General features: G+C 54.0%; 9 protein-coding genes across 9 annotated transcripts; 2 read left to right on the forward strand and 7 right to left on the reverse strand.

Moving 5' to 3' along the window:
• Positions 1 to 28: 28 nt before the first annotated feature.
• LTHEOB_4135 (F-actin capping protein beta subunit) lies at positions 29 to 1,946 on the reverse strand (the record flags this gene model as incomplete). Its single annotated transcript, XM_035513136.1, has 3 exons — positions 29 to 754; positions 806 to 1,777; positions 1,869 to 1,946. The coding sequence occupies 3 exons, from the start codon at positions 1,944 to 1,946 to the stop codon at positions 29 to 31; spliced, it is 1,776 nt and encodes a 591-aa protein (XP_035374839.1).
• Positions 1,947 to 2,176: 230 nt separating this feature from the next.
• LTHEOB_4136 (Thioesterase domain containing protein) lies at positions 2,177 to 3,070 on the forward strand (the record flags this gene model as incomplete). The annotated part of the gene is made up of 1 exon (XM_035513137.1): positions 2,177 to 3,070. The coding sequence occupies one exon, from the start codon at positions 2,177 to 2,179 to the stop codon at positions 3,068 to 3,070; it is 894 nt and encodes a 297-aa protein (XP_035374840.1).
• Positions 3,071 to 3,657: 587 nt separating this feature from the next.
• Positions 3,658 to 5,460, reverse strand: LTHEOB_4137 (Siderophore transporter, RhtX/FptX family; the record flags this gene model as incomplete). The annotated part of the gene is made up of 4 exons (XM_035513138.1): positions 3,658 to 4,675; positions 4,730 to 4,874; positions 4,930 to 5,216; positions 5,273 to 5,460. 4 exons carry the CDS (start codon positions 5,458 to 5,460, stop codon positions 3,658 to 3,660), a joined length of 1,638 nt encoding a protein of 545 aa, XP_035374841.1.
• Positions 5,461 to 6,165: 705 nt separating this feature from the next.
• LTHEOB_4138 (Peptide/nitrate transporter) lies at positions 6,166 to 7,699 on the reverse strand (the record flags this gene model as incomplete). Its single annotated transcript, XM_035513139.1, has 5 exons — positions 6,166 to 6,285; positions 6,340 to 6,498; positions 6,561 to 6,906; positions 6,960 to 7,266; positions 7,321 to 7,699. 5 exons carry the CDS (start codon positions 7,697 to 7,699, stop codon positions 6,166 to 6,168), a joined length of 1,311 nt encoding a protein of 436 aa, XP_035374842.1.
• A 3,934-nt stretch (positions 7,700 to 11,633) lies between these two features.
• LTHEOB_4139 (Antibiotic biosynthesis monooxygenase) lies at positions 11,634 to 12,559 on the forward strand (the record flags this gene model as incomplete). The annotated part of the gene is made up of 2 exons (XM_035513140.1): positions 11,634 to 11,883; positions 11,934 to 12,559. The coding sequence occupies 2 exons, from the start codon at positions 11,634 to 11,636 to the stop codon at positions 12,557 to 12,559; spliced, it is 876 nt and encodes a 291-aa protein (XP_035374843.1).
• Positions 12,560 to 13,234: 675 nt separating this feature from the next.
• Positions 13,235 to 14,515, reverse strand: LTHEOB_4140 (Het domain protein; the record flags this gene model as incomplete). The annotated part of the gene is made up of 1 exon (XM_035513142.1): positions 13,235 to 14,515. The coding sequence occupies one exon, from the start codon at positions 14,513 to 14,515 to the stop codon at positions 13,235 to 13,237; it is 1,281 nt and encodes a 426-aa protein (XP_035374844.1).
• Positions 14,516 to 18,225: 3,710 nt separating this feature from the next.
• On the reverse strand, positions 18,226 to 19,919 carry LTHEOB_4141 (Cytochrome p450 protein; the record flags this gene model as incomplete). Its single annotated transcript, XM_035513143.1, has 4 exons — positions 18,226 to 18,379; positions 18,427 to 18,593; positions 18,653 to 19,777; positions 19,830 to 19,919. The coding sequence occupies 4 exons, from the start codon at positions 19,917 to 19,919 to the stop codon at positions 18,226 to 18,228; spliced, it is 1,536 nt and encodes a 511-aa protein (XP_035374845.1).
• Positions 19,920 to 20,601: 682 nt separating this feature from the next.
• Positions 20,602 to 22,249, reverse strand: LTHEOB_4142 (Pisatin demethylase; the record flags this gene model as incomplete). The annotated part of the gene is made up of 4 exons (XM_035513144.1): positions 20,602 to 20,733; positions 20,797 to 21,286; positions 21,346 to 21,470; positions 21,533 to 22,249. 4 exons carry the CDS (start codon positions 22,247 to 22,249, stop codon positions 20,602 to 20,604), a joined length of 1,464 nt encoding a protein of 487 aa, XP_035374846.1.
• Positions 22,250 to 25,132: 2,883 nt separating this feature from the next.
• On the reverse strand, positions 25,133 to 26,764 carry LTHEOB_4143 (Sterol 24-c-methyltransferase; the record flags this gene model as incomplete). Its single annotated transcript, XM_035513145.1, has 4 exons — positions 25,133 to 25,262; positions 25,526 to 26,097; positions 26,149 to 26,470; positions 26,526 to 26,764. The coding sequence occupies 4 exons, from the start codon at positions 26,762 to 26,764 to the stop codon at positions 25,133 to 25,135; spliced, it is 1,263 nt and encodes a 420-aa protein (XP_035374847.1).
• Between the last annotated feature and the right edge of the window lie 876 nt (positions 26,765 to 27,640).

Raw genomic sequence — 27,640 nt, forward strand, 5'->3', positions numbered from 1 at the left:
CTGCAAGACATCATCATTCGTATAAGTATCAGCGTCTATTCCAGGACGAACATTGCACCAGCAAACCCCTTGCGCCGGCAGCCCTTAGAGCACGAATGCTCTCGGCATCGAGTAGCACGTCGGAATTGATGCGCGTAGTAAACTTTTGAGCTAAGACGGGGAAAGCGTCGGCGATGCGGTCAAAGGCGAGGAGGATGAGGTCGATGTCATCGCGCAGCTGGGGGTCTTTGTCGCGGTGCCATTGGATGAGTAGGATGCGGCTGGCGAGGTACAGGGCGGGGGAGATGTGGGGATTGGCGAGGGTGTCGGTGGCAATGCGGGAAGCGTCCTTGACGAGCTGGACGATAGCGCGGGCGGCGGCGAGGCAGTACTCGAAGGCGCGGGAAGAGTCTTGATCTTCTTCGTTGGTTGAAGAATTGGTGGGGGTGAAGTGCAGCAGGACTGTGTTTGCGTGGAGAATCATGCCCAGCCAAAGGACATACTTGAGGGCGCACGGGGCGGCGCGAGACAGTTCAGTGGCGCAACGGGGCAGGCTGAGGCGGAAGCGGACGAGGGCTGAGTCGAGCTCGTTGTAGCGGCTGTGATCTGATTGCTGCGGGTGGATCGAGTGGGTGTGCTCGACAATGCGGCCCATGATGACGTATGCTTTGATCAGGTGGTGCATGATGGGCGCTGCGTCTCCCTGGGCTGGTCTGGCCGAGATCAGAGAGCTCAGCTTGTGGTTGAAAGGCACGGATCCAGCTTCTTCGGGATTCTAGAAAGCAGTAAGCAGGATGTTCAGTTTCGGCAGATGGAAATACCATACCAGCGGGCCGGTTCCGGCGAAGATGTTTTCACGGACGGGCAGATTGACGAGGAACTGGCGGTCGTCAATGGCATAGGGCAGGCCGCATGGAAAGCTTGTGCCACGGTCTAGCAAAAAGATGGTCCAGAAGATGCGGCGGCGCTGTTCCTTCTCGCGGGCATCTTGAGGAGCAGGAGCAAACGGCTTGAGACCTGGATGGTCAGGGGCGTCGAGGCGATTGAAGCCCATCAGACAGGCCTTCCTCCACGAGTCGCCAAGCAGCATCCACAGCGCCTGCAGATCTCCAGTCACCAGTGCGTGGAAAGCGAGGCATAGCGCCGTCTGCACCATCTGCACAGATTGTTCATTGCAGTTCTCGCGGTAAAGCGCTTTTGCCCTGGTCAGCCACTCGTCCTGCCTTTGGCGCACCGCGGCATCTGTGTGCATGCAAGCAGCCACGGCGAGCACGGCATATACTAGTGCAGGTGCATCTCCCTGTATTGGCGAACTGCAGAATGAGTCTCGAAAGGAGGCCTCGTGAAGACACGGCACGAAGGGGTGGAAGTGGGCGAAGAAGAGGTCTACAAGCCGGACAAGGTCTGGCTGGGCTGGTAGGCTGCTGGCCGGGGCAGGCGAGTCCAAGGAGACGCTTGGTAGGCGTGAGCATGGCCAGCTTAGACTCGAGAAGGACAAGGCGTCGTCGAAGGTGAGCGACGGGATGTCCTCCAGCAGGGCTTCGTCAGGTATTGCGGGAGCGGCCGGCGGAGTGAGCAATGGGGTCATCAGTGGGGGCCACTCGGCCATAGACTGTACAGCGAAGTAATCGTCCTGCGGCGCTTGTTGGGCCCTGCGCCGAGCTGCTGGAGGAGCCCATGCGCCAGGGACGCGGTCTGGATGCTGGTACCAAGCGCCGCCAGAATCTGAGGGTGTGGTTGCAGCGTAGTAGCACGGCTGGTCCCATTTCTGACACGAGTCGCAGCGCGGGCGCCCCCCCTGCAGGCCATGAGTCAGCTACGGACGGAGAATGACTGTGCAGGGATTTGTGGTGGGAGCCGCTCATGCGTTTTGGCGTGGGGGGACTTACATCGCATCGCTTCTTACGGGCTCGGCAGGCGTGGCACACAAGCTTCCTGCGTGAGACGGGCCGGGTCGGGGATTGCATGGCGCGGTATCTTAGGCGAAGGCGGCGGCGAAGGCGGCGGCGGGCGGGCGGGATGGATATTGATCTGGCGGCGATGGCGGCGACAACAACGGCTGGCAGGACGGCGCCTTTATGCAGTTTCTGCTGCTTTTCGGCGGAGAAACCCGCGTCAGCACCGGCTCAGCTGCTATTATGAAGCGAGGCCCTATTGTGCAGCGGGATGCGTCCTCGCATACAATAGCTCTCTAACCATGAATCCGCAGATCATCCAGACCGGAGGCTCTCCCGGCGCGGCGCCCCTCGTGCTGATCCACGACGGCAGTGGGAACTGCGCCCATTACTTTCGCCTGGGCAGCCTACAGCGCCGCGTCTATGGCATCCACAGTCCTCGAGCCCGCTGGAAAGGAGGCATCTCCGAGATGGCCGATGTCTATGCCGAACTGGTGCGCACCGTGGTGCCCCGCGGCCCGCTGCTGTTGGGCGGCTGGTCGCTTGGAGGCATCGTCGCCATCGAGGTCGCCCTGCGCCTCCAACAAGACCCTGCCATCCATGTCCGCGGCATCGTTATGGTCGACTCCGTCTTTCCCCACCGCGACCCCCTAGACACGCGGCCCGTGGTGCAAACCCTCCCCAAATTTGCCGCTGGCTGTCCGCTCGAGCTCCAGCGCGCCGTCCGCCGCTCCATGGCCCTTTCAGCCGCCATGCTCGACTCCTGGTGCCCGTCAGCACGAATGCAGCCTGCAGGCGATTACTTCAGCTTTCGAGAACGCCGTGGAAACAGCGTCGAGACGCCGCCGCTGACGCACACTCAAAACACCCCAACATCACCTGACGATTTGGCCACTCCGCATTCGATGGGAGGCCCAGTGCAGGCCCCGGAGAAAAAGCCCCCCCAGCCTGCTGTGCCGCCGGCAATTCTGTTACGCGCAACGGACCATTTTCCTACCCCAGAAATGCATCTGTCCAGGGTCGACATCCATCGCTCAGACCTGCTGCTCGGTTGGGGCCGTTACAACCAATCCTTGATCCATGCCGTGTTGGACCTGCCCGGCCATCATTTCAACCTCTTCGACCCAGACCACGTAGACTACACAACCCACGAGCTCAGTCTTGCCTGTCAAATGCTAGAAATAGGCACTCGGTAGATGTACAATACAATTCATACAATTCATCTGGTCATTCCTCCGTCTCTGAATGCGAATGCGAGCCATGCACAACGAAATGTTCCTGGCCATCTTCCTGATAGGCTGATTCCTATGTAACCCCTGCAAGCCACGCAGGCAGCACACTCCACAAACCGTCTTTTTCCACGTGCATCAAACCGCTAGCGTACGATCCTTCATCGATTTTTGCGCAATTCCCTCCTGAATTACAGGAACCATGGCGCGATTTTCTCAGTCACCTTCCATCCTCGACAATACACTAACGCATGTTGCTCTCGTAAGGCACCTACTAGAACGAATCCGCTTGGAATGTAAAGAATATTCTTGCACGTTCGCGAATACATTTTCCTATCGATAGACATCTGACATCTACTCGCTCGGGAAATAGATGCTTCTAGAATGTAATAATCGGGACAATTTTCATCCATCTTCATTGAAAAATTTTCGTAACATGATATGAGCCACTTCCTTCGACAACACAGTGGATACCAATGTGCATACATCCCAGCCCCTCTCAACAACACAATTCTCAATCTCAGAGCTGCTCCACTTCCCCCCAACTTCCACAATCACTTGGCGCCGAACTTGTGCTGCCTCGAGCACAGAGACGCCACGAAGATCATGCACGCGCAGGCAAACATCAACCACCAGCCGTTTCGCATGGAATCGGCATAGACCTCGACGACCTCATGCTTCAAGTCGGCCGACTCGAAGTGCTTGACCTCCTGCACATCAGTCAGCACGAGGGTGATCTGCTCCTGGGTCAGATCGAGGCGCGCGAGCGAGGCCGACAGCTCGTTGACGTAGGCGGCGGCGAACATGGCGATGCCGAAGATGTCGCCGATGGTCTGCATGAAGATGACGAGGCCGGTGACGATGCCAATCTGCATGGGCGGCACAGCGACTTGAGATGACAGCAGCAAGCCGGACATGACGGCGCCCTGGCCGATACCGAGGATGATCAGCACGATGACGGCCTCGGCGCGCGACGTGCCCTCGTTCCAGCGCGTCATCAATCCGCTGGCCAGGATCTCGAGCCCGGCGCCCGCCACGGCGTTGTACAGCGAGATGCCGAACTTGGACGTGACGACGGCGGCGATGGGGTTGCCGATGGCCAGCCCCAGCATCATGGGCAGCAGGCCGACGCCCGACAGCGTGGCCGAGTCGCCGAAGACGAGCTGGAAGAACTGCGGCACGTAGTACATGAGGCCGAGCAGGTTGGCGCCGTAGAAGAACTCGGCCACGAGGATGGCGATGATGGTGCGGCTGCGCAGCATGCTGGGGAAGATGAGCGGGTCCTTGGCGTAGTGCTCGACGACGACGAAGGCGGCAAGCAGCGCGGGCCCGCCGACGAGGCAGCCGATGACGCGGCTGTCGCTCCACGGGAAGTTGTTGCCGCCCCAGGAGAGACCGAGGAGCAGGCAGGTCGTGCCGCCGCAGAGAGTGAGCGTGCCGAGGTAGTCGTAGTTTTTGAGCTTCTTGAAGTCTAGTTTGGGGGCCGGGAGCTTCAGGACAATGAAGATGACGACGAAGGTGACGGGGGCGATGCAGAGGTTGATGTAGAAGCACCAGCGCCAGCTCACGTATCTGGTCCAAGAGTTAGTCAAGGTGCATTCGTGACGGGGGAAATGGCCAACTCACTGGGAAAAGGCGCCACCGAGCAAAGGACCCGCCACGTCCGCAATTGCCCACACCAAGCCTGCAAGGGCCAGGTACTTGCCGACTTCTCGGAGTGGAACCAGATCCGTCACAATGACATTCACTAGCCCGTAGATGCCGCCAGCGCCTGGTATTCCATGTTAGTGTCCAGTATCGATGGCAAAACCAATTAGTTACCATACCAATTCCTTGAATCAATCTGGATGCGATCAGCATCGACATGCTGCTCGAGCCACCGCACAAGCCGCTGCCGAGGGTGAAGATGAGGGTGCCGAGCAGGAACATGTTCTTACGACCAAACATGTCGCCGAGCTTCGAGTAGATGGGAAGAACGAGAGCGAATGAGATGAGGAATCCCGTGCCGAGCCATGATGAATTGCTGTATTCCTTGAAATCCGACGAGATGATGGGCACAGCCGTTGCCACGATGTTGAAATCGAGAGCGGTGAGCAGCATGCCCATGTTCAACCTGGAAAAGCAACTGTCAGCGGCGTCAAATGATGTGACGATTCCAGGCCAACTTACGCCACGATGACAATCCAGAACTGCGTCAAAGTCAGGCCCACGCGAGCGCCAGGCTTCTCCGTGACTTGCGCATCGCTCTCACCAGACTCGCTGGCGACGCCCGAGCTTGGGATTTGCTGCTTCTCGAGGTCTGATGAAGCTCCATCGCGACGCTCCTCGGTAGCGCTGGTGTTCCGCGGTTCAGCCATGGTTGTCTGTCGTAAAACGATAGCTGTTTGTTGAGCGAGGCTGGTGGCAGCGCGAACGCCCAAATAAACCCCCAAACAGCGCACAAAAAGCGGACGAAGGTGGATTCACGTGCGGAACTTAGGACGGAGCAACTTTCGAAAGAACGGACAGAGCGGAGGACCAAAACATAAAGGATGGCGGCGAGGCGGCGACATCCCAGGTGGCGCTTTGTGGCGGCGCCGGCGCCGACACCCCTGCAAGGTGCGGGCCGCTCGCCGACATCCCTGCACCTGCCACATACAGTTAGCGGCATCTCGTTAACTCTGCTTCTGCTGCATTCCTGCCAATTGATTCCATTTCCCCAGATAATTTGTCCGCCGAATTTGATCCGCTTATGCGTTGGAATTAACGTCGGACAAAAACACTTTCGCCTGGGGTGGTTGCGGGAGCTGGTTGCACCAAAGTTACAGGGCCAACAACGATTTGAGAGGCAGAAACAGACCTTTCACAGCTCGCAAAATAGTACAAGCTGAAAAAGAATAATGCGAATGCTCATCCTTTCCGACCTTCATGGCCAACATTCATATTAGAGGCGTAATAATTGAAGATAAAGTCTCAAAGGGCTAAAATCAACTACATACGTAAATAAAGGTAGACTCGGTGAAGGGCTCATGTGGCATGTACCAAAAAGCTATCTATCGTGCAACAGGCTTCAAACAAAGCTTTCAATCCTCCGCCACCTCAACTCGACCCTCTCCCGAAACCTTCGAAACATTGTCACTTCCCCTGAACAACATCAAAGCAGTGGCGCCTTGAGCCGCGCCCAACGTCGCCAGCAGGACAAACTTGATGGAAGCAGTCAGCGAAAGACCAGAACCAGGTACATCAACGCTACTTACGCATGCATGAAAGTCAAGAGGAGCGGGGAGTCCGCTAGACAAGCTCCAAGACCACACGCAGCCGCCAAGCGTGGGGCCAATGGTGCGTGCAAACGATCCGATCGATTGCGCCACGCCGTTGATCAGCGCACGCTCCTCCGGGACAACAATGTCGTTGATCTGTGCGTATGTTCGTCAGCACTTCACGAACCACAGGAAGCCTTTGACGCCCAAGTACATACCATAATGTTCAGGCTGGTGAGCGAGACGACCAGACTCATGTACCGCAGCATGATCAGCGTGACCAGACAGGGCCAGAGCCATGCGGCCCCGACGCTGGGAAGGAGCGAGAAGGCTGGGTAGACGACGACGAAGACGAGGGCGGACAGGGCGTAAAGCTTGGGCGCGCTGACGCGCTTATGCACCAGCGGGAAGCCCAGCAGCGCCACGAACATGGCGGGGCCGGAAGCCATGAGAGCGGTGGCAATGTCGCGGGGAAGGAACGACAACCCCGTTCCGGCCTTCGTGCTGGAGACGGCGAAGAGGGGGAAGAGCTCGTCGAACAGGATGGCGTGGGTGAAGAAAAAGCTGGAGCTTGATCAGCTGCTTTGCACTTACGGATTCATCGGGGCGAGACTCACAGTGAACTGGCTAGGCACATGACCTGGACTCTTCGATTGCGTTGATTGGTCGTCCGGCACTTGGGGGGAGGAGGATCGGCCGGACCAAGAAGCGGATCTGCTTCGTCCGGGCCGGTATCACCACCCCGGCGCGGCGCCGGCTTGGTGTCATCCAGGAGGAACCAGCTAGCGGCAAAGACGATCAGATTGATCGACGCAGCGCATATGCAGGGCAACAGGTACGGGAATCGCACGAACAAGCCCGCGGGGCCAGAGATGCCAAGCTGGATGGCGGGGCGGGCGAGGGTGCCTCCGATCATGGGTCCAACTGGTGAGGTTTGTCAGCTTGCCAAATCCATGCGATTTGTGTGTGGACACGTACTCAGCCAGCCTGCTGCGAGGCAGAAGCCAAACAGAGAGAAGGCCTTCCCCTTATCGGTTCCAGAGAGCTCCGCCAGCTCGCCGACCATGGTGCGGGCGACCGGGAAGTTGCCGTTCAAGAGACCGCACAGGCAGCGCGCCACGATGGCCCAAGCCAGAGACTGGGACAGGCCAAAGAGGATGGTGCCCAGCGCCGCGCTGAAGAGGCCGGCGAGCAGTGTGGGCTTGCGTCCGGCCGAGTTGGACCAGACGCTCCAGAAGGGGGTGGAGAACATTTGGGCGACGAAGAAGCAGGAAGTGATTATCCCAGCCCGCGGGCCGATCTTGGCCTCGGGATAACCGAAATCCTTGACCATGAAGTAGACGAATGGTAGGAGCATGGTGGAGGAGATTGGCTCGCACAGGACAATGCATGATACCAGGAAGTAGTTTTTTCGGCTGTGCTTCGCCGCTGGATGCTTGAGATCGACCATTGCTGCTCTTGATGACAGGACAACGCAGACATGCTACACCGCTCGTGGACAGCATGTGGTCTTTTGATACAAGGCGCACAGTGAGAACTGAGGCAGCGCGACCAGGCTCGGGATGATCAATGTTCCTTGGCGCGACAGGGGTAGCGGGCCGACGTAGCCAAGCACCATAAGCACTATGCAGGAGCGCCGACATGCCCGAAACCGCTGTCAGCTGACCAACCCTAGATTTGTTGGAATTATTTTGCCTTCGAATAAGTTCAGGTTTGGAAAATGATAGCAACTTTTCAATTGTATTCCCCGAACACACGTTATGCCGCACCAACCTTTCCGCATTCGCGCCACACACATCTGCCTTAAAGGCATCATCTTCGCGGTATGTTATTAACACTAACAGTTCATTGCTCGCGTAGAAATTAGTATACATCAAACACACTTTTTCTCCGGTATAATCATCAACAATCCGTCTTCTCATTCATTTACAACTCTTTTTCCTGTCGCGAGTGATGGTCGACACACCACTTCCGGTCATCCCATTTTCCCCTGGCGGCAAAATAAACAACGCGACCTTCCATTTCCCTACGGGAGGTTGACAGCTAGTCTCTTTACGGCGGGTGCATGATGGCGCCCTCCTGGCCCCTAGAATTGATTGACATCTAACAGATTGAGGAGGCTCGGGTAAATGTAGACCTGCTTTCATTGTGACGATTAAAGCACGCCATCTCAATAACATGATGCTACCAGTCAACGTGACCTGATCTCCACTCCGCAGGCGGCCTCTCAGACGTTGGATCAGTCAGCCGGTCCGATTCTTGGCTGGAGGACTCCGTAGGCACCCGTCGAACCTCCAGGCTCGCATCCCCCCCTCCTCGACAAGCTCATGTCAAGCTTGCAGGGCCGCCCGTCCATTCTCCCTCATTACACAACTGTTACTGTATGCCAGCCCGAATAATCGCACATCTCTTGCTTGTGCAAGAACTTGTTATACCAATCCTGGTTGTCGCTGAAGTAGAAAAGGAATATACCAATTCGCTCATACGTTTGTGTAGCTTGTCCCTCCTTTAGAAGGAGACCATGGCATGCACAATTCTCGTTGAATATTAGCGGCATGCATAGTATCCTACGGGCCTCGAAGTCTGCTTCCAGGTTTGCATGTAGATTTTCGTCCAGAAATGCCATGCCGTGAAACTTGATTTCCTCGGTGTCTATTGATCCAACCTCGATCTCGCTCTGGCCGCGTCCTTTTGGTGATGTAGCTACCCACAGCGGTGTAAGGAGCCGCAGGAAGCCGTCAGCGATTTTGGTGCTGTCTTTCTCTGTTATCTCTTCTGCCCACGCGTCTAGAACAACAGCAATCCTCTTCTGATCTTCGTCGTACGTATAGCTGACGTAATGGTCATGGCACACTCCAGAGGAATAAGATGCCCAAGTCCAGGTAGGCGCACACAAAGGTCTATGACGAGCGTGGCCTTCCCGGACTCCATACCCACACCATAGCAAATGTACGTGAAGGTACCCTTTCCAGAGACCGGCTAGATACACATCCGAAGTAGCTTCTTTCACTCTCTGGGCCAATCCGGACAGAGCAACCAGCTTGTCACGCGGATACGTCATCCCGAGCCTAGCGTATCGATTTGTGATCGTTATCCAGCTTACGTAAAGTTTCCATGTTGCAGCTGGCAAGTCGTAAGGCGTAAAAGAGGTTTGGTGATCCCCGCCAGAATTAGCTTCCTCAAGAAATTTTGCAAATTCTTTGAGTAAAACTATCCGGCTATAGTCTGGTTCTGGTGACACGTGGCCATCAAAATGGCGAAGAGGCAGGGCCTCAGAAGCGCGAAGGTTTCGACACTCCCAGAACACTTGAGAACGACAGAAATGGAGCTGTCGAGGCGCAAGCACACGTTCCTGAAGAACCCAGGCTCGCTCATCGAGGGGTGATAATTCAATTTGTCTGTTCCAGGATTCCTGTTCAATCCAGATGGTCATCGTGACTTGTCCTTGGGCATTTCTTGATTCCACTTGGAAGGGCTTGTGCGGAGCAAGGTCGCGGTCGAAGAAACATCCACCGGAAGAGTTCATTGATGTTGTGGCAGCAATATTGCACCACGAGTTCTCGTAGACCTTGCCCATCTGGCCCGCCTCTCTTCTCCAGTCATCTTCCGAGTCTTGTTCGATGCACAGCGAATCAATCCAGAGGAAGCCTACACCGAGCCATCGTGATTTTGACCGCATCAGCAAACGTCTGAGGAAGCTCGCTCCTGAGCATCCCATTTCGGAGCATGGCATCCGTTTCTCTGGTCAGTTTTAGAGGAACGGTCCCACCCCACCGATGGGATAAGGTCATGTATTGGCCAGTGAGAGGAGTTTTCGCGGTATCAACCAACCTGATGCGGTCGTCATATGGCGAATGATCGAGATCGTTTCCCACACTGATCAGACGAGTTGGATACCATTTCATGCCGGCCTTGTCGGACACCCTGGAACAGAAGTTCTCGTGTGTTTCTGAGCACTTGGTAGCCCATTCAAGGATATTTTGGCGAGTAAAGTCGCTCTCGGTAGACTGAGAAGCTTCGACACGCGGGAAAAGAAGTCGAGGATAGATTGAGGCCCCGTTATTTGCATTGTCATTGTTCTCGGCCCTATTACAGGGAAACAGCCGTCGCTCGAGTGCTTCAATGCTACTTTGGAATGAAATGGAGTGACGGTGTTGGGCCTCATTATGACTTCTGGCGTCGAATTCAAGACTGACGAACTTCGAACAATCTAACCTGAGTTAATAAAACCCTGATATGTGGATTCCATGTTGTCCAGACATGCAATTCACTGACCTTCTGGAGTAATGATACGAATGATCTCACAAAGGTATCCAGGCATGCGAAAATCCGCTCGTCCCACTCCGGAAGATTCGTCGTCACAGAACCGAGTGCAAGTCAAGACCGGTTTGCTCGATTTGCTGCCATCATATCGGTTGTGTTGGGGTTTCTGGATGCGATCAAGTAATCTCTGGCAAAACTCGCAACCTCTTCGGGCAGCAGTCTTCACGACCGCTAGAGTCCCGTAAGTAATGTTGTGCTCACCAATTGAAGGAGGCGTCGCAAAAACTTTCTGACACTTCCTGCACAGCATTTCGGATGAGAATAGCAAGGTATACTTGGTCAGGGATCAAGAAAGAGAATTTTCAAATGTTTCTGTGTGCGTAGACGATGAGTTGTCATTTAGACCCCACTCCGAGCACTTTCAGAAAACAAAATCAGCCCGTGCGCTATTGGTTCTATTCCCCATTCAGGTAGCGGAATGGCGATAACGGACCAACGGCAGCCCGAGTTCTTCAGCCTCTGCGGCGCAGCTCTAACAAGCATCGACCCTTTGCCGTTTAGCGCCAGAATGACTGCAAAGAGTGCCGCTCCTGGACCCCGCGTCCAACTGTTTTATTTCGGACGCCGAAGCAATGCACTCCCTGCAGCCCACTAAATCATTAAGCGTCGCCTAATGCACATCCGCGGCTTGACAGTAAACATCTGTCACAGCTGTGCTGGCACCTCTAAACTCGCTTAGCTGCTGATGACTTAAACAAAATCCAGAGTAAAACCTCATCCAGGTTCGCTTTGTGGCCATTAGAGACGTTCAGCTGGTTTTATAGTTTATGCTACTGTCAGCTTGTTCTAATTGAAGAAAGAAGGTCTATGGCGCGCATGGCCCTCCTGGGCTCCGTCAATCTAAAAATACCGAAGCGCTATAATATGCCAAGCCCTGCATTTGGACTAGAGCGTGTTCTGCTGCCTAACTGTGCCGCACCTGGGGCTCTTCCTCACGTTCCGGAACACCCACTCTTCCTCAACATACGATGTCGAACGACCAATTCCGTCAGCAGTTCTTAGAGAATCAGCGCCTCGCTGCACTATACGTCAGCACGTGGACCGAGATACATGTCCCTGAGTCCGAATCCATTCTCGAGATCGGCGCCCCCCGTCCACTCTGCGAATCGCGCAAAAAATGGATTGATGCTATCTGTCCTTTGACAGAAGCGCCCGGCTACGATAGAGCTTGCTGGGCTCGCGTCCAAGAGCGCCCCGATATCGTTGTGATCTGTACAAGTAGGTGCCCTTCACCCAACCCATTGTGGCCACCGTCTGATACACCGCAGCTTGGGAAAATCGCGAATCCCTTGAAGCTTTCAGGAAGTCGCCCGAGTATGCTAAGTATTGGGGCGGTCTGTCGACTTTTGGTGAGCCGAAAGAAACGGAGATTGAATGCACCAACGGCTTTCTCTCTGCCCTCGACCGGAAGAAGTTTGTGGCCACGGTGCAAGTTTTATTTCCGTATCCGATGAGCGCGGAGAGAAGGGAACAAGTCCGCCAAATCAACGGCTTGGTTCCGAGGTGGGGCGACCAAGTGAGACCCAGAGGCATACGCGGAACGAGGCTCCCATCAGCGCGACCTATTTCCGTGTGGGCTGCAGGTGCTCAGGCAGGATATGGTGAGCCGGTGGAGAAGCTACTCTGGTTCCACTTCTGGAACGGGGACGAGGCGGAGAAGAAGTGGAAAGAAAGTGGCATGCGGAATCCCATAGTTCAGGGCATCATGTATCCGCCGATTCCTGCAGAGCAATGGTTCGACGAGCAAATCAAAGCGTTGGGAGCACTTGAGTGGACGGAAGAGCATTACGGCGAGTTCTTTGGCGTCCCGAACAGGTTCAATGGCGAGCCCAGCTTAGGGAGATTCTTACGCAACGGGAAATTGCCGGCACATCTTTTTAGGGATCGAACTTGAAGGTCACTTATCTGACATCCCAATACAACCGATGACAAATACTACAATCCAGCTTCAAGCTTAGTCTAGACCGAATGGAGTATAGATTGATTAAGATTCTGAGCGTGATGGGAGTAATGCCGAAGCATGAGCTGTCCATATCATGTATAAGGTATCCAATTCACCTCCGTACTCGTAAGATGCGCGTTCTCAACACCGTTGACCATGAATGTTCTTTCAAATGATGTCCAGCAAGTCACAGCAAAGCCTATGTAGATCTCTGGGTCCTTGGAACAATCTCCGTCTTTGTCCGTTTCTTAGAGTTAGCGATTTTCAAGTTTATATTATCCCAGTCGTCTATATTGATGGAATCTGGCACGGTGTTGGGGTCGTTCTTGATATCCTCCTAATCATCAAAGAGTTAATCTGGGGCTACGTTAGAACGAGATTACATACACTTAACCTATAAAATACACTTCAAAGGCCTTGCTAAACAAAATGTGATCGGAGACATAAAGCACGCTATTAATTATTTTCCACGTTCGCGATATGCACCGGCCTCAAAGGTTCTGTCTTCAACATTCGTTGTTAATGTCAAGAGATTGTTTTTTCGCGTCGAAATTAGTATACACTAAGCACAGTTTCTTCCACTATAATCATGGATATTTTGTTTACAATTCTTTTTTCGGTCGAATGCTAGTCGATACACCACTTTCGTGGCTCTTCGTCCCATTTTCCTCTGGCTGCAAAATACACAATGTGACCTTCCATTTCCCTGAGATACTCATCACCCTCAGCGACGGTTGGGTCATCTCTCCGTGATTGCAGCTCCTTCTCCGTGTCTGCAAAAGTCGAGGCCAATGAGGAGGACTTCTTTTGCACATAACCAGCGTCCCCCCGTCGCGCGAAAGTTATGTCACCTTCAACCTTATAGATGAAAAGCATCGTGAAGTTTTTTGTACCCGTGACAGATGTATCATCCGCCACAATGGCGATCTGGCTGAACTCCCCATTGGGAACGGCGAACCGTGCCGCATCCGCTCTCTCTCCAACGCATTCTTTGTAGAAGCAGTACTGCTCTCGTCCATTGCAATCCTCCACGTAAAGCCTGAAATATATGTCCGTCCGGAACGGTGGAACAAGGCTCTGCAAGATCATGCCCGGCGCCTCCACCACCAAGCCCTCTGGAGTGCACTCCCCGCCTGCGGCGCGGTCGGAGAAGAAATCGACGGCATCGGTGACGCCAAGCAGCGAGCGTGGCGCCCACCGGCGGCCGGGCTGCGCCATTCTCTCCCGGCGCCAAAGGACGGTCGTCCACGGTATCTTCGGCACGCTAGTCCAAAATTCCCACATGCGTTCGGGTGGCGCGGCACCGGCGATCCTGCCCAGGTCCGCACCCACGAGGCTGCCAAGGCAGAGAGCTTCGTCGGAGGTGACGCTTGTAGTCCTGTGCGTCACGGCGATCATGGCGTTCTCAAGCGAGAAGACGGACGCGAGTGCGGGCAATGAGTCGTCGAATTCGTCGCCGCGGACGATGGCCCACATGCGGATGTAGTCGCCGTAGTTGATCCACCCGCGGGCGAATGTGCTTTTGTGGTGACCGAGACAGTCTTCCAGCACCTCGCTGAAGTCGAGGACAATGTCGTTGAACATCACGTATACCAGACGCGACAGAGCGCCTTCCTGCAACGTCCAGAGACGCGAGGCCCAGGATGACAGGGAGACGAGGTATGCAAGGTCGATTGTGGGTAGCTGCGAGGCTGCGATGGCCTGGAGATCGGCAGACAGGACGAGTGTGCTGTTGGCGCTGGCATATGTTTCTCGCATCCGAGTTATCGCAAGCCGCTTTGCAGGCGAGTTTATTGCCGGGCAGCAAAGAGTGTCGATCCAGAATGGCACCCCACCAGTCCTCGAGCTTGGGATTCCTGGTAGAACTTGCAAGATGCTGTTGATGCGCCGGAGTTGACACAGCGGCATGGCGTTGTCGGTGGGATTTCCAAGGCCATCTGACCAGACATGCGATATGGCAATGTAGAAAGCCGGTTCGTCAGGCCTGACTTTCGTTGCAATCATGTTGAGTTTGTCATCTTCCAGCTTTACCAAAGGAATATTACCATCCTGCAGTATGTTCTCTAGTTCCTCAGTGCTAACACCGACAAAATTGCAATTGCAATCTGGTAGGGTGTGTTTAGTTTTATATGTCGACTTGATGGTTTGGAGAGCTATACACCTCGTTCGCGTACAAGCCCGATGGTCCAATTCCGTCTTAAATGGCGGAATTCGAGAGCAGTAGAAGTGGGTTTCAAAGGATCCTTCTGCAGCAATGGAGATTTGTCTTGGACACCACCCATTCCGCGCCATCTCAAGGCTAAATATGCCGGTGGAGCCGCTCGCGGCTACGAACTTGCGGAGATTCCCATCATTTGGGTCTGGTACCTGGGGCTCGAGCCAGATGATTGTGACGAATTTGTCAGGGTGCATGGCTAGTGCAAGACAGTTAAAAAACCTCCCGATGGCAGCCAAAGACACAATGAAGTAGGGATCTAAAGATTTCCTCAAACCGCTCCCAGTGAGAGCCACGTAGGCGGCGTTTGCCGTCTCCAGGCAAGTTTGGAGGTAATCGTGCCCGCGCTTGGCCAACACACCATGTACTTTGTCTTTCTCAATGAGACTCTGCGCCATGGGAATTAACTCTCTGGTGTGGACGTGCCAGAGAGCAGAGCCCTCTTCGGTGTCAATAAAGTCAGAAAGTTTGACCAAGTCGCCGAAAAATGCATCCAGCAACCCGAAAAACAGCCACTGCTGGAGAAACGCGGACGCGTGATTGGAATCAACGCTTTCCCACGCGGATTCTTGGAAAGCTTCCTCTTCTTTCCATCCCATGAAGCGGTCCGGATAGGTAAGAAAGGCGCCACGATCGTATTCCTGCTGGCAAACGTAACGGATCCGGGGAGGAGCACATGCTGTGTGCTTTGGTACGAACATGTGATCCATTGTTAGAGAGAGGAGCGCCCCATCATTATCACAAAAAAAGTATATCGAAGGAGCAGTAAAGGTGTCGTGTAGACGAGGGGCTGTGAGGCTGACTTCGGGCGGTGGGGCTACATTTAGGCCCCCATTTGCCAAGACCATATTGCGCCTGGAAACAGAAGAAACATCCTAGTTGATAAGATACTGGATGAAAGGATTGTGGCGTTGATCGGGATGCACAGTCAGCCTTTTGCAGCCGTGAGCATACGTGGCACCTTAGTACTGGTCGGATTTCCGAAGGCTGAGACATGAGGTGACGACTTGATAAAATCTGCGCTTCAACATGTCTTTCGATTCTTCCTCCATAGCATAGTTCAATCTTCTACTTCCATATCAGCTTGAAATTTTATATCACCGAGAACGATACTCTGTTGGTTTTTTGCAATTCCTACCGCTGGCTCGTCGTTCGTAAGGTTCATCAACAGGGATCAGTCAACCCTGTCGGAAGCTCGCCTCAATATGGGTCTCTGCGAATCCTGCTCCAGATTTGATTTTCGCGAGATCGCACTCATAGGTTCGGGATCAGGCAATGAGGAGTGGACTCGGAAATGGGAAGAAAGCGACGGATCCTCTTGCTGCGTTGAGCGTCACAAAAACCTTGCGGAATTCGAGGAATGTGCGCTTGATCCATCCGGTTGTGATCTGTGCCTGCTTTTCTTCGTAACCTGGGGACAACACCAGGAAGAACTTCATTACGATAGTGAAAGCGAGCAAAGCGTTGTTGGAGAGGACGCAGTCGAGAAGGCAAAACAATTCCTCGAGCTCCGGCCTACGCTCATGGGACGTCCTCTTTACATCGGCTCAGCTCAAATGCGACTGCCATTTCATCGATACTGCCCAGGGATTGGATTATGGGTAAAAAAGGACTTGGAGGACAGCTGGTCGGGCACGACTGATACCGACACAGGCGGCAGGAAAAGGTGATGAGTCAATTTGCATACTCCGATGTGGCGTGTGGAGACAATGAGAGGTGTTCAGTCATCAGCTTGATACAGTCAACGTGTCTGCCCTCTCGGCTTTGGCCAGGTGGGCGCGATGCCTAAAAGCAAATTGAGCCACGCGAGGCCGAAAGCGTCATTTAGCTGCCACGGATGGTCCACTACAATATCGAAATGACTATCGAGCTCCACCACCCTCCAAGGACCGTCCTATGAGCGTTGAACGCGAGCCATTCCTAGTGAAAGTGTCTCGCTGAGTATAGGATCGGCCTGGACGAAAGCGTGGGCGTGTGACTTCTAAGCAGCTAGTGGATGTCGACGGCGCCTACAGAAGCGGTAACTATCCCGATAGTGAGTAGCGAGGCGAGCGAGAAGAGATTCAGCGATCAGTAGGCCAGAACGGTCTCCAGAGTGCGGAGTTGCTGGTGCGGAGGTGCTTGGCGCAGGATATGTACGATGCCATCGAGCTGAAACTGATCAACAAAGGCAAAGATTGAGTGTAAGCCTCAATCTGCATACTACTGCCGCAACGTTGGAGCGGGGAAGAAAGCTATGTCTCGCTAAACGTTCGCATGGCGCATGCACGTAAGCAGACGTAAGCATAATGCATCAAGCCACTCTGTCATGCAAATTGAACTTGGTAATGCCGCATTATTTTGGTTTTCTATTCTCACCAGTCATCTCATGACACGTTAGGTGTGGCATATAGATAAAATCCCTTGTTTCTAACATGACTTTACTCTCCCATAGCCACATTTTCTGCTAGCACGACCTTTTCAAATAAGTTGCGTTAAGACTCAAGATCATTTTACTATCTCTCTCCATTCTCGACCATGGCTCAATGCTCTACTACGAACTGCACGAATTCGGCGGGCTCATGCGGGAAATGTGACGGCTGTGCCAGTCACACGCACTGCAGCTGCATCGTAAGCTGTGGAAAGTGTAATCCTACCAGCACTTGCGGTATGTGCGGTGCCTGCGGAGGCTGCTGCCAATGCAAGGACTGAAGGTTAGTAGGCTCTTGCGGAACTCGACTTCTATAACCACTATCCTGCTATCTTGAGGAACTAACACCGCACTAAGGGAGCCATTTCCACTCCACTCTGTTAGGATTAAGGAAGGCTACACTAGTTGAGAATTTTGCGGTCCTTCCCAGGTTGTCTTAAGGAAGAGCCTCGCATACGTAGCTCAGGTTAACTGAATCGATCTGGAGAGATTAATTCATCGTAACTTCAGGCTCTTATAATTGCTTTCTAATGAAATTTGCGCTTAATCGGTCGAATGATTAATAAATTAAGCGCATTGCCTTATCGTTTCAATCTACTTGGTGTTGAACTCAATGTCGTCTCAGAATGGGCGGCTCAGTGTTACGACGCCAGCCTTCACAGGACCGAGACACAGACAGTCGTCGAGCAGATTTACCGAAAGAAGCCCGTAGATGTCGTAATTTCCTGCCAATCCGACGTTTTATAGAGGCTTCAGTTTAGCCAGTTCAAACCACCAAAAGAGATAAACGTTGTAAACTCTAGATTGTAACAATTCCCCTACGTATATATGATACATATTCGTTAGATATCCTTAGAGGTAGAGGCTCGCCGTTATACCTTGCAGCTACGCCTCTGATAATTCTTTAAGGGATAAAGATCGGGAGGAGTATCGACATGGAGCTCGAGAAAATCGCAGTTGCTTCATTCAGAATCCCCCCAAAAGTCTATCCATCTACCGGATAGGTGTTGCCTCGACCCACAAGGGGTCTTTCTTCCACATTGAATAGCTCTTCTGGTTAATCCATCCATCGCTTTCAGGGCAGAGCTTAAGATCAAAGTTCCACAGAATCTTTGCCAAGATGATGCGTATTTCCTGGTATGCAAGACTGCCTCGTACATTAGCCACGGAACACTCGAAAGGGGCAGCACTTACGGTTTGCCTATGCAATTCCGTGGACCGTAGGAGAAAGGTTGCACGACATCTCTCCTATCATGGTCATATCCAGTACCGGGAAGCCAACGCTCTGGAATAAACGCCTCGGGATCCTTAAAGTACAGCGGAGAGCGATAGGCCGTGTACTGCGCAACACTCACGCGAGTCTACCCGCAGCAATCGTCAGTAAACAAAGGGAACACCTTCAAAACGAGTACACACATACCTTCCCCGGCACCCACTTCCCACAGATGATATTCCCATCGCGATGCACCTCGCGCGGCGGGCCAATAGGCAGCGGCGGATACAGCCTCATCGCCTCGTCAATACACGCCGCCAAATACTTCATCCGCGGCAACGCCTCCACATCACCCTCCTGGCCCCTCAGCTCCGCGCACAGCGCCGCCATCTTCTCCGGATTCCGACACAACAGCCACACCAGCCCGCTCAGCAGCGTCGCCGACGTCTCGGACCCGGCCAGCATGAAGATGGTCGCATTCGCATACATGTCCTCCATATCCATGACCTCCTCCTCCTCCTCCTTGCCGTGCTGCTGCTGCTCCCTCAACACATACCCCCACAAATCCGGCCTCTCCCCCGCGCCCCGCGCCACCCGCTCGTCCACGCGCGCCGCCGCCTCGCCGAAATGCATGCGCGCGGCGCGCGTGAGCGCCGGCGGCGTCAGCGCCTTGGCCAGCGCGCCCAGCCACGGGTACTCGATGCCGATCCGCGACAGGTCCGCGGCCTTGAGCCAGCCGAAGATGGCGGCGACCCAGGGTGTGTAGGCAGCCTGTTGGTCGTCGGAGGTGGCGAGCAGGCCGAGCGGCGCGCCGAAGGTCAGGTCGGAGATGATGTCCATGGTGGTGCAGGTGAGGAGGGTGACGAGGTCGAGTCTTTTGCTCGTGGTCAGCTTGCGCATGTTGCGGACCAGCAGGTCGGCGAAGGGCGTCACGATCTGCGGCGTCTGGGCGCGCAGGGCCGACGCCGAGAAGGCCGGGGCGAAGACGCGGCGCAGGCGGGCGTGGTCGGCGTCGGAGGGCAGCGCGTTGAGGGCGTGGCGGCCGTTGAGGTGCGGTGGGTAGTAGAGCGTGTCTTTCGGGTTGGTGCGCTTCTGCTGGCCGTAGATGTCCTTCCAGGCTTGCGGGTTCGTGTAGCTGAGCGTGTTGGGGCCTAGTCTGACTGTCTCGCCGTATTTCTCGTGCGCGGCGCGGATCCAGGGGAGGAGGTCGCCCGAGACGGCGGCGCGCCAGCACGCGAGGTTGGTGCAGGCGGCGGAGCGCGGGCCGGGGTAGGCGGAGAGCGGGTGGAAGTAGAGGTTGTAGATGATGGTTCCGATTGCGTGGGCGATGATCTGGAACCGTGTGAGTTGTGTGTACCTTGTGAGTGTTTAGTGGTGGGCTCACAAGAGCAGCTATGCACGTTATCAGAGCCAATGGCGGGTTGTTCCCGAGGAACGACTGAAGCCGAACCTGCAGTTCTTCGGCGAATTTCATTGTGGCGGTGAAGTCAAAGAATGATGGTCCAGTACCCAGGTCACCGCGGGAAAGCGAGCTTTTATCATTAGCACGCTGGCGCGCTAGAGGGAAAAGCAAACTTTCGTTTGCGCAGCCCATGCGTGCATAGCCTCTGGCGTAGGTGCCTAAGAAAGCCTGTCGGTAATTAGCGCAAGGATCCCGAACCCTGTCGACAGGGTTTATAGCTGCAATTTAGTTGTAAAGGTAAATCGTATTCCTGCCTTCCGCAACTCAAAGTTAAATATCTTTTATCTTTATGGTGGCTCGCTACTGGAGCGCTTACGCTCGAAACGGCCTAACCCGGGGCTAGTGCGTAGGCAATTAAGACGACATAGTGTGCTGCCACCGTATCAGGCACACGCGGCTGAGGAAGACTCCCGTTATTGGACAAGAACGCGGTGGCGCTTAGTCTAATACCAGTAGCGCCTATAGTAGTAGTGTTGTCTGTTTAGCAACGCGCACAAGCGGCAGCCATTTGTCTTTTTAGTGCCCAAATGTATTGCAAAATTTCTGTGTTATGCTCTCTTACGAAGAAATTTATAAAGCTTTACTACGCCACGGAGAAAAGTTCTTAGATGTTTACTTTTTCTACGTCTATCTCAGAATGGTGACTATGCACATGTAGTAGGGAAAACATTCGCGCAGGCTAAAGAGTAACAAACTATGCGGCCTCTATGGAATCATCACGACGTGTAATGCGGACGTTAAAGTCTTTCTGGAAGAAAATGCCGTAGCAAATGCTCGTCCAGGGCCTGTGCGGATTCATCACTTGTACATCAAATCGTCGAAGCAGCTGGTGGGGGTGAACAGCGTTAGCATTCACGAAGACACTACCGCGATCAGGGCGTTGACTTACCTCAACAAAGATCTTGTTGAGCGTCATCATCGCGATGGGTATTCCCAGGCATTTTGTGGTCCCATGGCCGAATATCAGCTCCTGCACCTGACCCATGCGACGAAGCCGGTCTTGGTCGTCGATGAGCCATCTCTCCGGCCTGAATATCTCAGGGTCATCACCAAACACACGGTTCAGCTGGAGACCCCACGCATTCAGACCCACGAAGGTGCCTGCGGGAATGTGCTTTCCATCGTACCAGTCGCCTTCCGGTGGCACCATGCGCTCACGCAGTTGCGTGATCGGCGGGAAGCGGCGAAGACCTTCCTTGAGCACGGCTTGAAGGTAGGGCAGACGCTTCGCCTCTTCCTCAGTGATGGGCGAAGAGACTTCACCACGTGAGATGGCATCATCGATCTCTTGCCTCAAACGGGAGTAGACGTGCGGGGTCGAGATGATCGAGAGGAGTGTCGAACGCATCGCCGTGGCCGTGGTGTCAGACCCAGCAACTCTGTTAAAGGTATTCGTCAGCTTGCTTCTCTTGGGTTGGCTGGTTGGATTTGCACGAACAGTGAAATAGATATTTCCATCTCCACCTCGTCGGCGTCTAAGCCCCGGGAGATGAAGGAGCCGAGCATGTCTTTCTTCTTTTCCGCTGAAGGCCCAAAACGCTTCTTGATAACCTCGTGGGAGATCTGTTGGGAGCTTTTTAGCAGCAGTTCGAAAATGGATTGAGGGGAAGTCGGTGAGAGCATACTCCCATGATCATGCCGATGCCCTTTTTGTCTTTCGAAGATGGCACAATGAACCTCCTCAACCATTTGAATTTGGCCACCCAAGCCAGCAGATCGTTGAGCTCCAAGATGACCGAGAAGTGCTGCACAATGGGAAGCTGCATCTCGATGGTGGAAAGGAAGTTAAACAAGTCCGCGTCGGCCTCCCCGAAGCCAAGCGGCTTCCCAAATGCGAGATGCGTGATGATGTCGACGGCAAGGTATTGTATTCTCTTAGCGATGTCGAACCTCTTCGTGAACTCGGGCGTTGACAGCCAGTTGTCCTCGATGCGCCTGATGAAGGTGGAGATGCGCTCGTTGACCGTCGACTCCAGACCGCTGATATCCTTGCCGGCATATCCAGCGGACATCTGGTACCGGAGATGGTTGTGCCTGCCCGGATGCCTCTCGGACACGATGTTGGACACGTGAGGGTCAATCTTGATGGAATCGAACCACGGACCACGGGTGTAGTGAGATCGAGCTGCAAGTATCCGTCTCACGAATTCGGGGTCGTCTGTTACCAGGTTGTTTGGCCCGATGCGTGCCACTGGGCCGTACTTCTTGTTAACATCGACGAAGATCTGTGCTGAGCTGCCCGATGCCAATGTCTTGCATAGCCAGAGTCTTGTATAGGCTGCCCAACTTGGTCCCTGGAATACGTTCAAGTGGAAGAAGCGTGTTCGAAGGGTGTCGACCATGTACAAGGCAAGTAATAGACATGCGGCCGCTAGAAACGTCTCGAGGGGATGTTCCGCAAGCGTGGCCAAAACGCTTTTGCGAAGTGACAATACGACATGGTCACTCGTGCCGGAGAGAGGTTGGGGCTCGAGTGATGCCTGTGTCTGATTGGGTATCATGATTGAAGAGAAAAAGGACTCACTGCGAAAACAGTGAGGAAGTGATTGCAGAGCACAGCTTGAGGGACGAGGTAGCTATTGATATTGATAACACTCTCTGCCCGCAACGCCCGATAGTTCCGCGTCAGCAACGGATCCACACTGTAGCAGAGTCACATTCTAAGGACCGTACCAATCGAAGCAAACCACCAGGCAACAGTGGCTTACCAGCGTCAGCATGTGGCAGAAAGTCTGACTTTGGGGGCGGGCGCTGGCCTGATCCAACACTATGCGAAGCAATTCGTACCTGGATCCTTTCAGCCAAAGCCGCTGGAGGAAGCGAAGCTATCGAATGGCTGAGGTCAAAAAAAGATATTGATGCATGCATCCGAGCTATTGGAACTTTAGGCTCGATACGTGTATTATGTCAGATGGTCAAGATGGTGTTCAGCTGCGTTGCATACGGATTATTTATTGAGGAAAAGGTCCCAGCTCCTCGTGGACCAAGAACTCATTCACTTCATCCAGCCAACATGTCGACTTTCGCAAGTGAAGTATTATTCAACCTTCCTCAAGCGGGTAAGCACAGTATTTCTCGGGGAAAAAGCCAACACGCTAATGATTGGGATGCAGCATCTGCCGACGAGACTTCTGCACCCTTCGCCGTAGCCGCCGCCGGATGCTTCTTAATTTGGAGGCTAAGCAGGGTCTTCAGAGCTTACGCAGAAGCGAGCTGAACTTGGGATGAGGCGCAGGAAGGCGAAGTGGGCCTGGGTGCGGTGTCCCGTGTAGCCACCGGCGAGAGGGCTGGTGGTACATCCAGTATTCCACGAATGCAGTCATACCGGATCCCAATCCTTGGCACTGGAGCCCTACATCTTACATGGTACCGATAAGAGGATTTCGAAGGATCGGATCCTTTATCGGCTTCGCTGCGAGCGCGTGGAGCGGAGCTCCCGATCCGGCACCTCCCGCACACGGTACCAGCCCTGCGGCACCTTTCGGACCATTAATTCGGCGACGGGGATTCTGGCTATTCTAGAAATCTTACTCAGCAATTTTCACATGCTTTTCAGCAATGGAACACCTTATTTCTGCTCCTACCATTCTGTTTGCCATGCGTCTTGCACGTTTCCTGTATTCTTTCACTTGCAGTTATGATACGAGAGAGCTCCTCTTATTCAGCCAAAGATTCCATTCGTTGGAAATGCGTTCAAAATTGTCTGCTATGGCGTGCTAGCATCCATAGCCAGTAGATTTCGCAGGATGCTGATGCCCATCTCTTCAGCAACAACGCACATTGGTGAATTCGCCAGCAACTGTGGCAGCTGTGCAACGCAACCACCGAGTCATATCCTTGAATATTTTCCTAGTTACTGCCTGTCGAATTACGACGGAGTTTCATTGACAGATGATGCCTGAATCGTCGAGCCAGACCTTCCCCCGCTGCTGGTGAAGATGGTGACGAGAGTGACGCCAAGAAAAGCTTTCACGGCAGAAATATACACTGTAAAGTACTGCGTAGCTGGTGGGGAGTACGGCTCTTCGGGGGTGGCTTATAGCGGATGAAAGGTGCAGCACGATAGCGGAGAACGCACCGAAGACATTGCCAGGCTGGAAGCAGCAGTAGGAATTGGCATTACGTCCAGTACGGAGCCGCCCACATTCTCGACATCTTCTCTTGGCCCAATCTGCTGCAACAGATCAGGAACGAGGCGCAGTATGAGGTTGTTGGTGATGGAAAACTCCGGTCTAAATGTGGTAGACATGACCGGTATCCGGGAGAACTGCAAGCTCCCTGTGGCGAGCTCCCAGGAACATGAGTTGCATTAAACGGAGCCCCCACGCGGATGCTGACGAAGGATCTGATGCTCAACGACTGGAATATCCTCAAAGTGGAGATCGTGCTGCAGATATCGGCGCCGACAACCAATTGTCACGGTTCGGCTCAGGGGAAAAGCCCGCAATATTTCGACCTGACTTGGTTCTTGAACGACAGTCAGAGGAAGAGCAAGCGGACTGCGGCCTACATGCCGTTTCGCGCCTCTTGGAACGCGTGTCCCGGAAGATACTCCGGAAGTGGGGAAATCCTATCGCTTGCCGGCGTATGTTTCTGGAGTCTGGGCCGATCCGAAACTCAACCCGAAATCCGTGGCGGCTTCAATAACACCGCCCGGTAAGGCGCTTGACTTCGAAATTGTAAAACAGGACGAATGCAAGGGCATGGAGTGGAGCCTTTGAGTGACGGAAGGAACAGAAAAATTCGGACTGGCCGCGTGTTAATATTCCAAGCCACGTTAAGCGTAGGCAGGCGGAAATAGAAGAAGCGAGCGCCTACCAAGTTATCGGCAAGCGATAAAACATAGGTATTTTGGCGTAGTTGCCTGGTGGGGTGGCGGACTAAGCATCCGGAATAGGCAGTTGCAGGATTTTCGGCGTAGCCAGTGCCCTATCTGCGGAGGCGAGATGGTGGGGGCCAACGTGAGACGATGCTGACGTGGGGTGGGCCTGTCAATGCGATGGATGCAGCGTGCATGAGGCATTACGTTGCAGTCGCTCTTCTGCTACCCAGCCACTTCTCAATGCTACTCAATTTCTCAATCAGCGAAACATCTTAGCAACTTACAATTCCCCCAGAAATTGAGAGTGTGCCGAACCCGCTGATGGAGCCCACTTGAGTCAGTTCGCTTGCTTGCCGATTGCGATACCGAAGACGTGCGACCTGAAGGGCATTGCAGCCAAGTTTCACAAAATGGGCCGGCTGATGGTCGCCCAGCTGACGATGCTCGCAGGCTGGCGGCGCGATAGCAATGCGGCAACGGTGACGACGACGTGGACGAGTTCCATCGGATTCTTGTGATCACCAATCTCTGATCTGGAGAAATTAAGGCAACCCCGGAGCTGGAGGTGCACATTGCGCAAAAATTCAGCGTGGCGGGCCGAGCCGGTGACGATCAGAGGCCTGATGGCCAGGGCGTCGACGAGAACAACATTGGACAAAGCGCCAGACCAGGAAAAGGAAGGGATTTTCAAGTCAGTGTTGCGAGAGAAGAAAGCGGAGAAGAAGCGGTTTTTTAATTATTAGTTATCTCCCGTAAGTGTCATCTTTCTCACACCACCCCCTCCCCTTGAACTCACGCCACGGGCTTCTTCCCAATCATAAAGTACATGGGCGTAAACAACCCCATCTTCCCACCCTTAACCAAGCTCTCCGCACCCGCCGCCAACTCGTCCGCCGTCTGCGCCGTGCCACGCGGCGCGACGCGCACCGCCTCCAGCGTGCGCAACAACCCGCCCATCGCCGTGCGTCCGAGCCACGACATTCTCACCACACTCAGGAAATCCCACAGCGTGCGCGTGTACCGCCACTCGCCCGACAGCGGGTAGTACCACGGCACCTGATCCGGGCGCTCGGCGAGGTCCTCCTCGAGCTCGAGCACGAAGCCGGCGGCGCGCATGGCGGCGACGGCGTCGGCGCGCGGGCGCATGTGCGCGATGCCGTTGCCGCGCTCGATGCCCAGGCGCACCGCGCGGTGCTCGGCGTTGGCCTCGTCGAAGCGGCCCGTCATGACCCACTCGTAGACGCCGAACTTGCCGCCCGGCTTGAGCACGCGGAAGATCTGCTCGTAGACGCCCTGCAGCGTCGGCGCGTGGACGGTGGCTTCCATGGCGTAGACGGCGTCGAAGGAGTTATCGGGGAAGTCCATGTGCTGAGGGGTATTAATGTTTGAGCGTGCGGGGGGATCTTGAGAACGTCATACCATGAAGTCGCCCTTGACGAAGGACACCAGGTTGGCGAGGTCCGCCTTTTTTGCGTAGGCCGTGGCGCGCTCGATCTGGTACCCGTTGTTGTTCAAGCCGGTGACTTCGCAGCCGGCGAAGAGGGCAATCTCGCGAGCGGGACCGCCGACGCCGCAGCCGACATCAAGAACCTTCATGCCCTGCTGCAGGTCGAGACGGTGCGCCATGTAGTGCTCATGGCGAGCAAGTGCCTGCAAGAATCCCTCATTGACGCCGAAGCGGCAGAAGTGGAACGATTGGGACCAGCCTTCCTCGTAAAGATCCGTGACCAGGTCGTAGTAGCTGCATCACGCGTCAGATTATTTGTACTCGGGTGTCATAGCAATTGGGGTTTTACTTATTGACCAGGCCCATGTATTCGGCCTTGCGAGCTTCACGCGCCTCCTCGACCGTCTTGTACTTTTCGTCGTTGGCCCAGCGCTGCACGTACTCATCAGTGATGATGCGATGCGCGTCATTGTCCTTCTTCAACATCGACAAGAAGGCATGGCGAGCCTCAGCCGACTTTCCGTGCATTGCCTTCTGGAATTCCGCATCGCGCTGTGCGTCTTCTGGAAGGAGGGCGCCGGGTGCCATTGTGAGAAGAAAGTGGCAAAAAAAAAGTTGATGAGAGAAGATGTGCGATGTGGGAGAGACGCGGCTGTTTGTTTATCAAGCGACGTCGAACAGGATCACCCCTGCATAAGCGACATTAAATCTCCAAGGTCTCTCCGCGCGAAGGATTGTATGTTACCGGCCATTGTCTGAATGGAGACTTCCAGTGGCACCAGGTCCGTGCTGCGCCACAGCCCATGGGGGCCGCTTCCTTTTCGTCAGCGGTCTGGAAGAAGGCAGATAATGACTGTTTCACCAATACGGTTTTGACCGCCATTTATACCAGAGGATGAAAGGAGCAGAGTTGGATAAGATTTAACTGTGTCTCTTTCCATTCTAAATACGGACGACAATCCAGCTATACAGTGCATGCGCGCTGTTCTCCCGGCATTTATGTAATAAGACAAGATCCGAGTGCTGTTCTTAAATGTATATATTTAAGTATAAATTTGCTGGTGGTACAGGTTCACCAGGTGATCAAGCGGGGGGTGAGTGAAGACCTAAACTGTGCGATTACGATTTACCTTCATCATGCATACTCATCCATCCACTTAAATTCAGTTTTCTAAAATCTTGACCGGTAAACTACGAAATATCTCTATCCGCAATAGGCTTTTTAACAGAAATATATTTGTATTAAAGTACATTAAGAAATAGCTCTCTTGTGAGAATACTAATCGACTCTGCTTTGCTTCTACTTGTTTAGGCATTACGCGTAGTCCTCTTTACCGTTTCCATCCCTCATTACCGTACTTCATTACTTCGACCAATTATCCAAGATCTCTACCCAGACGTCTAACTCCTCGTCAATAGTACAGAAAATGATGCTTCACTGATACTTGCCGATGCAGAAACCCC

This window comes from Lasiodiplodia theobromae (assembly GCF_012971845.1).
Source record: "Lasiodiplodia theobromae strain AM2As chromosome Unknown scaffold_11, whole genome shotgun sequence".
NCBI classification, from domain to species: Eukaryota; Fungi; Ascomycota; class Dothideomycetes; order Botryosphaeriales; family Botryosphaeriaceae; genus Lasiodiplodia; species Lasiodiplodia theobromae.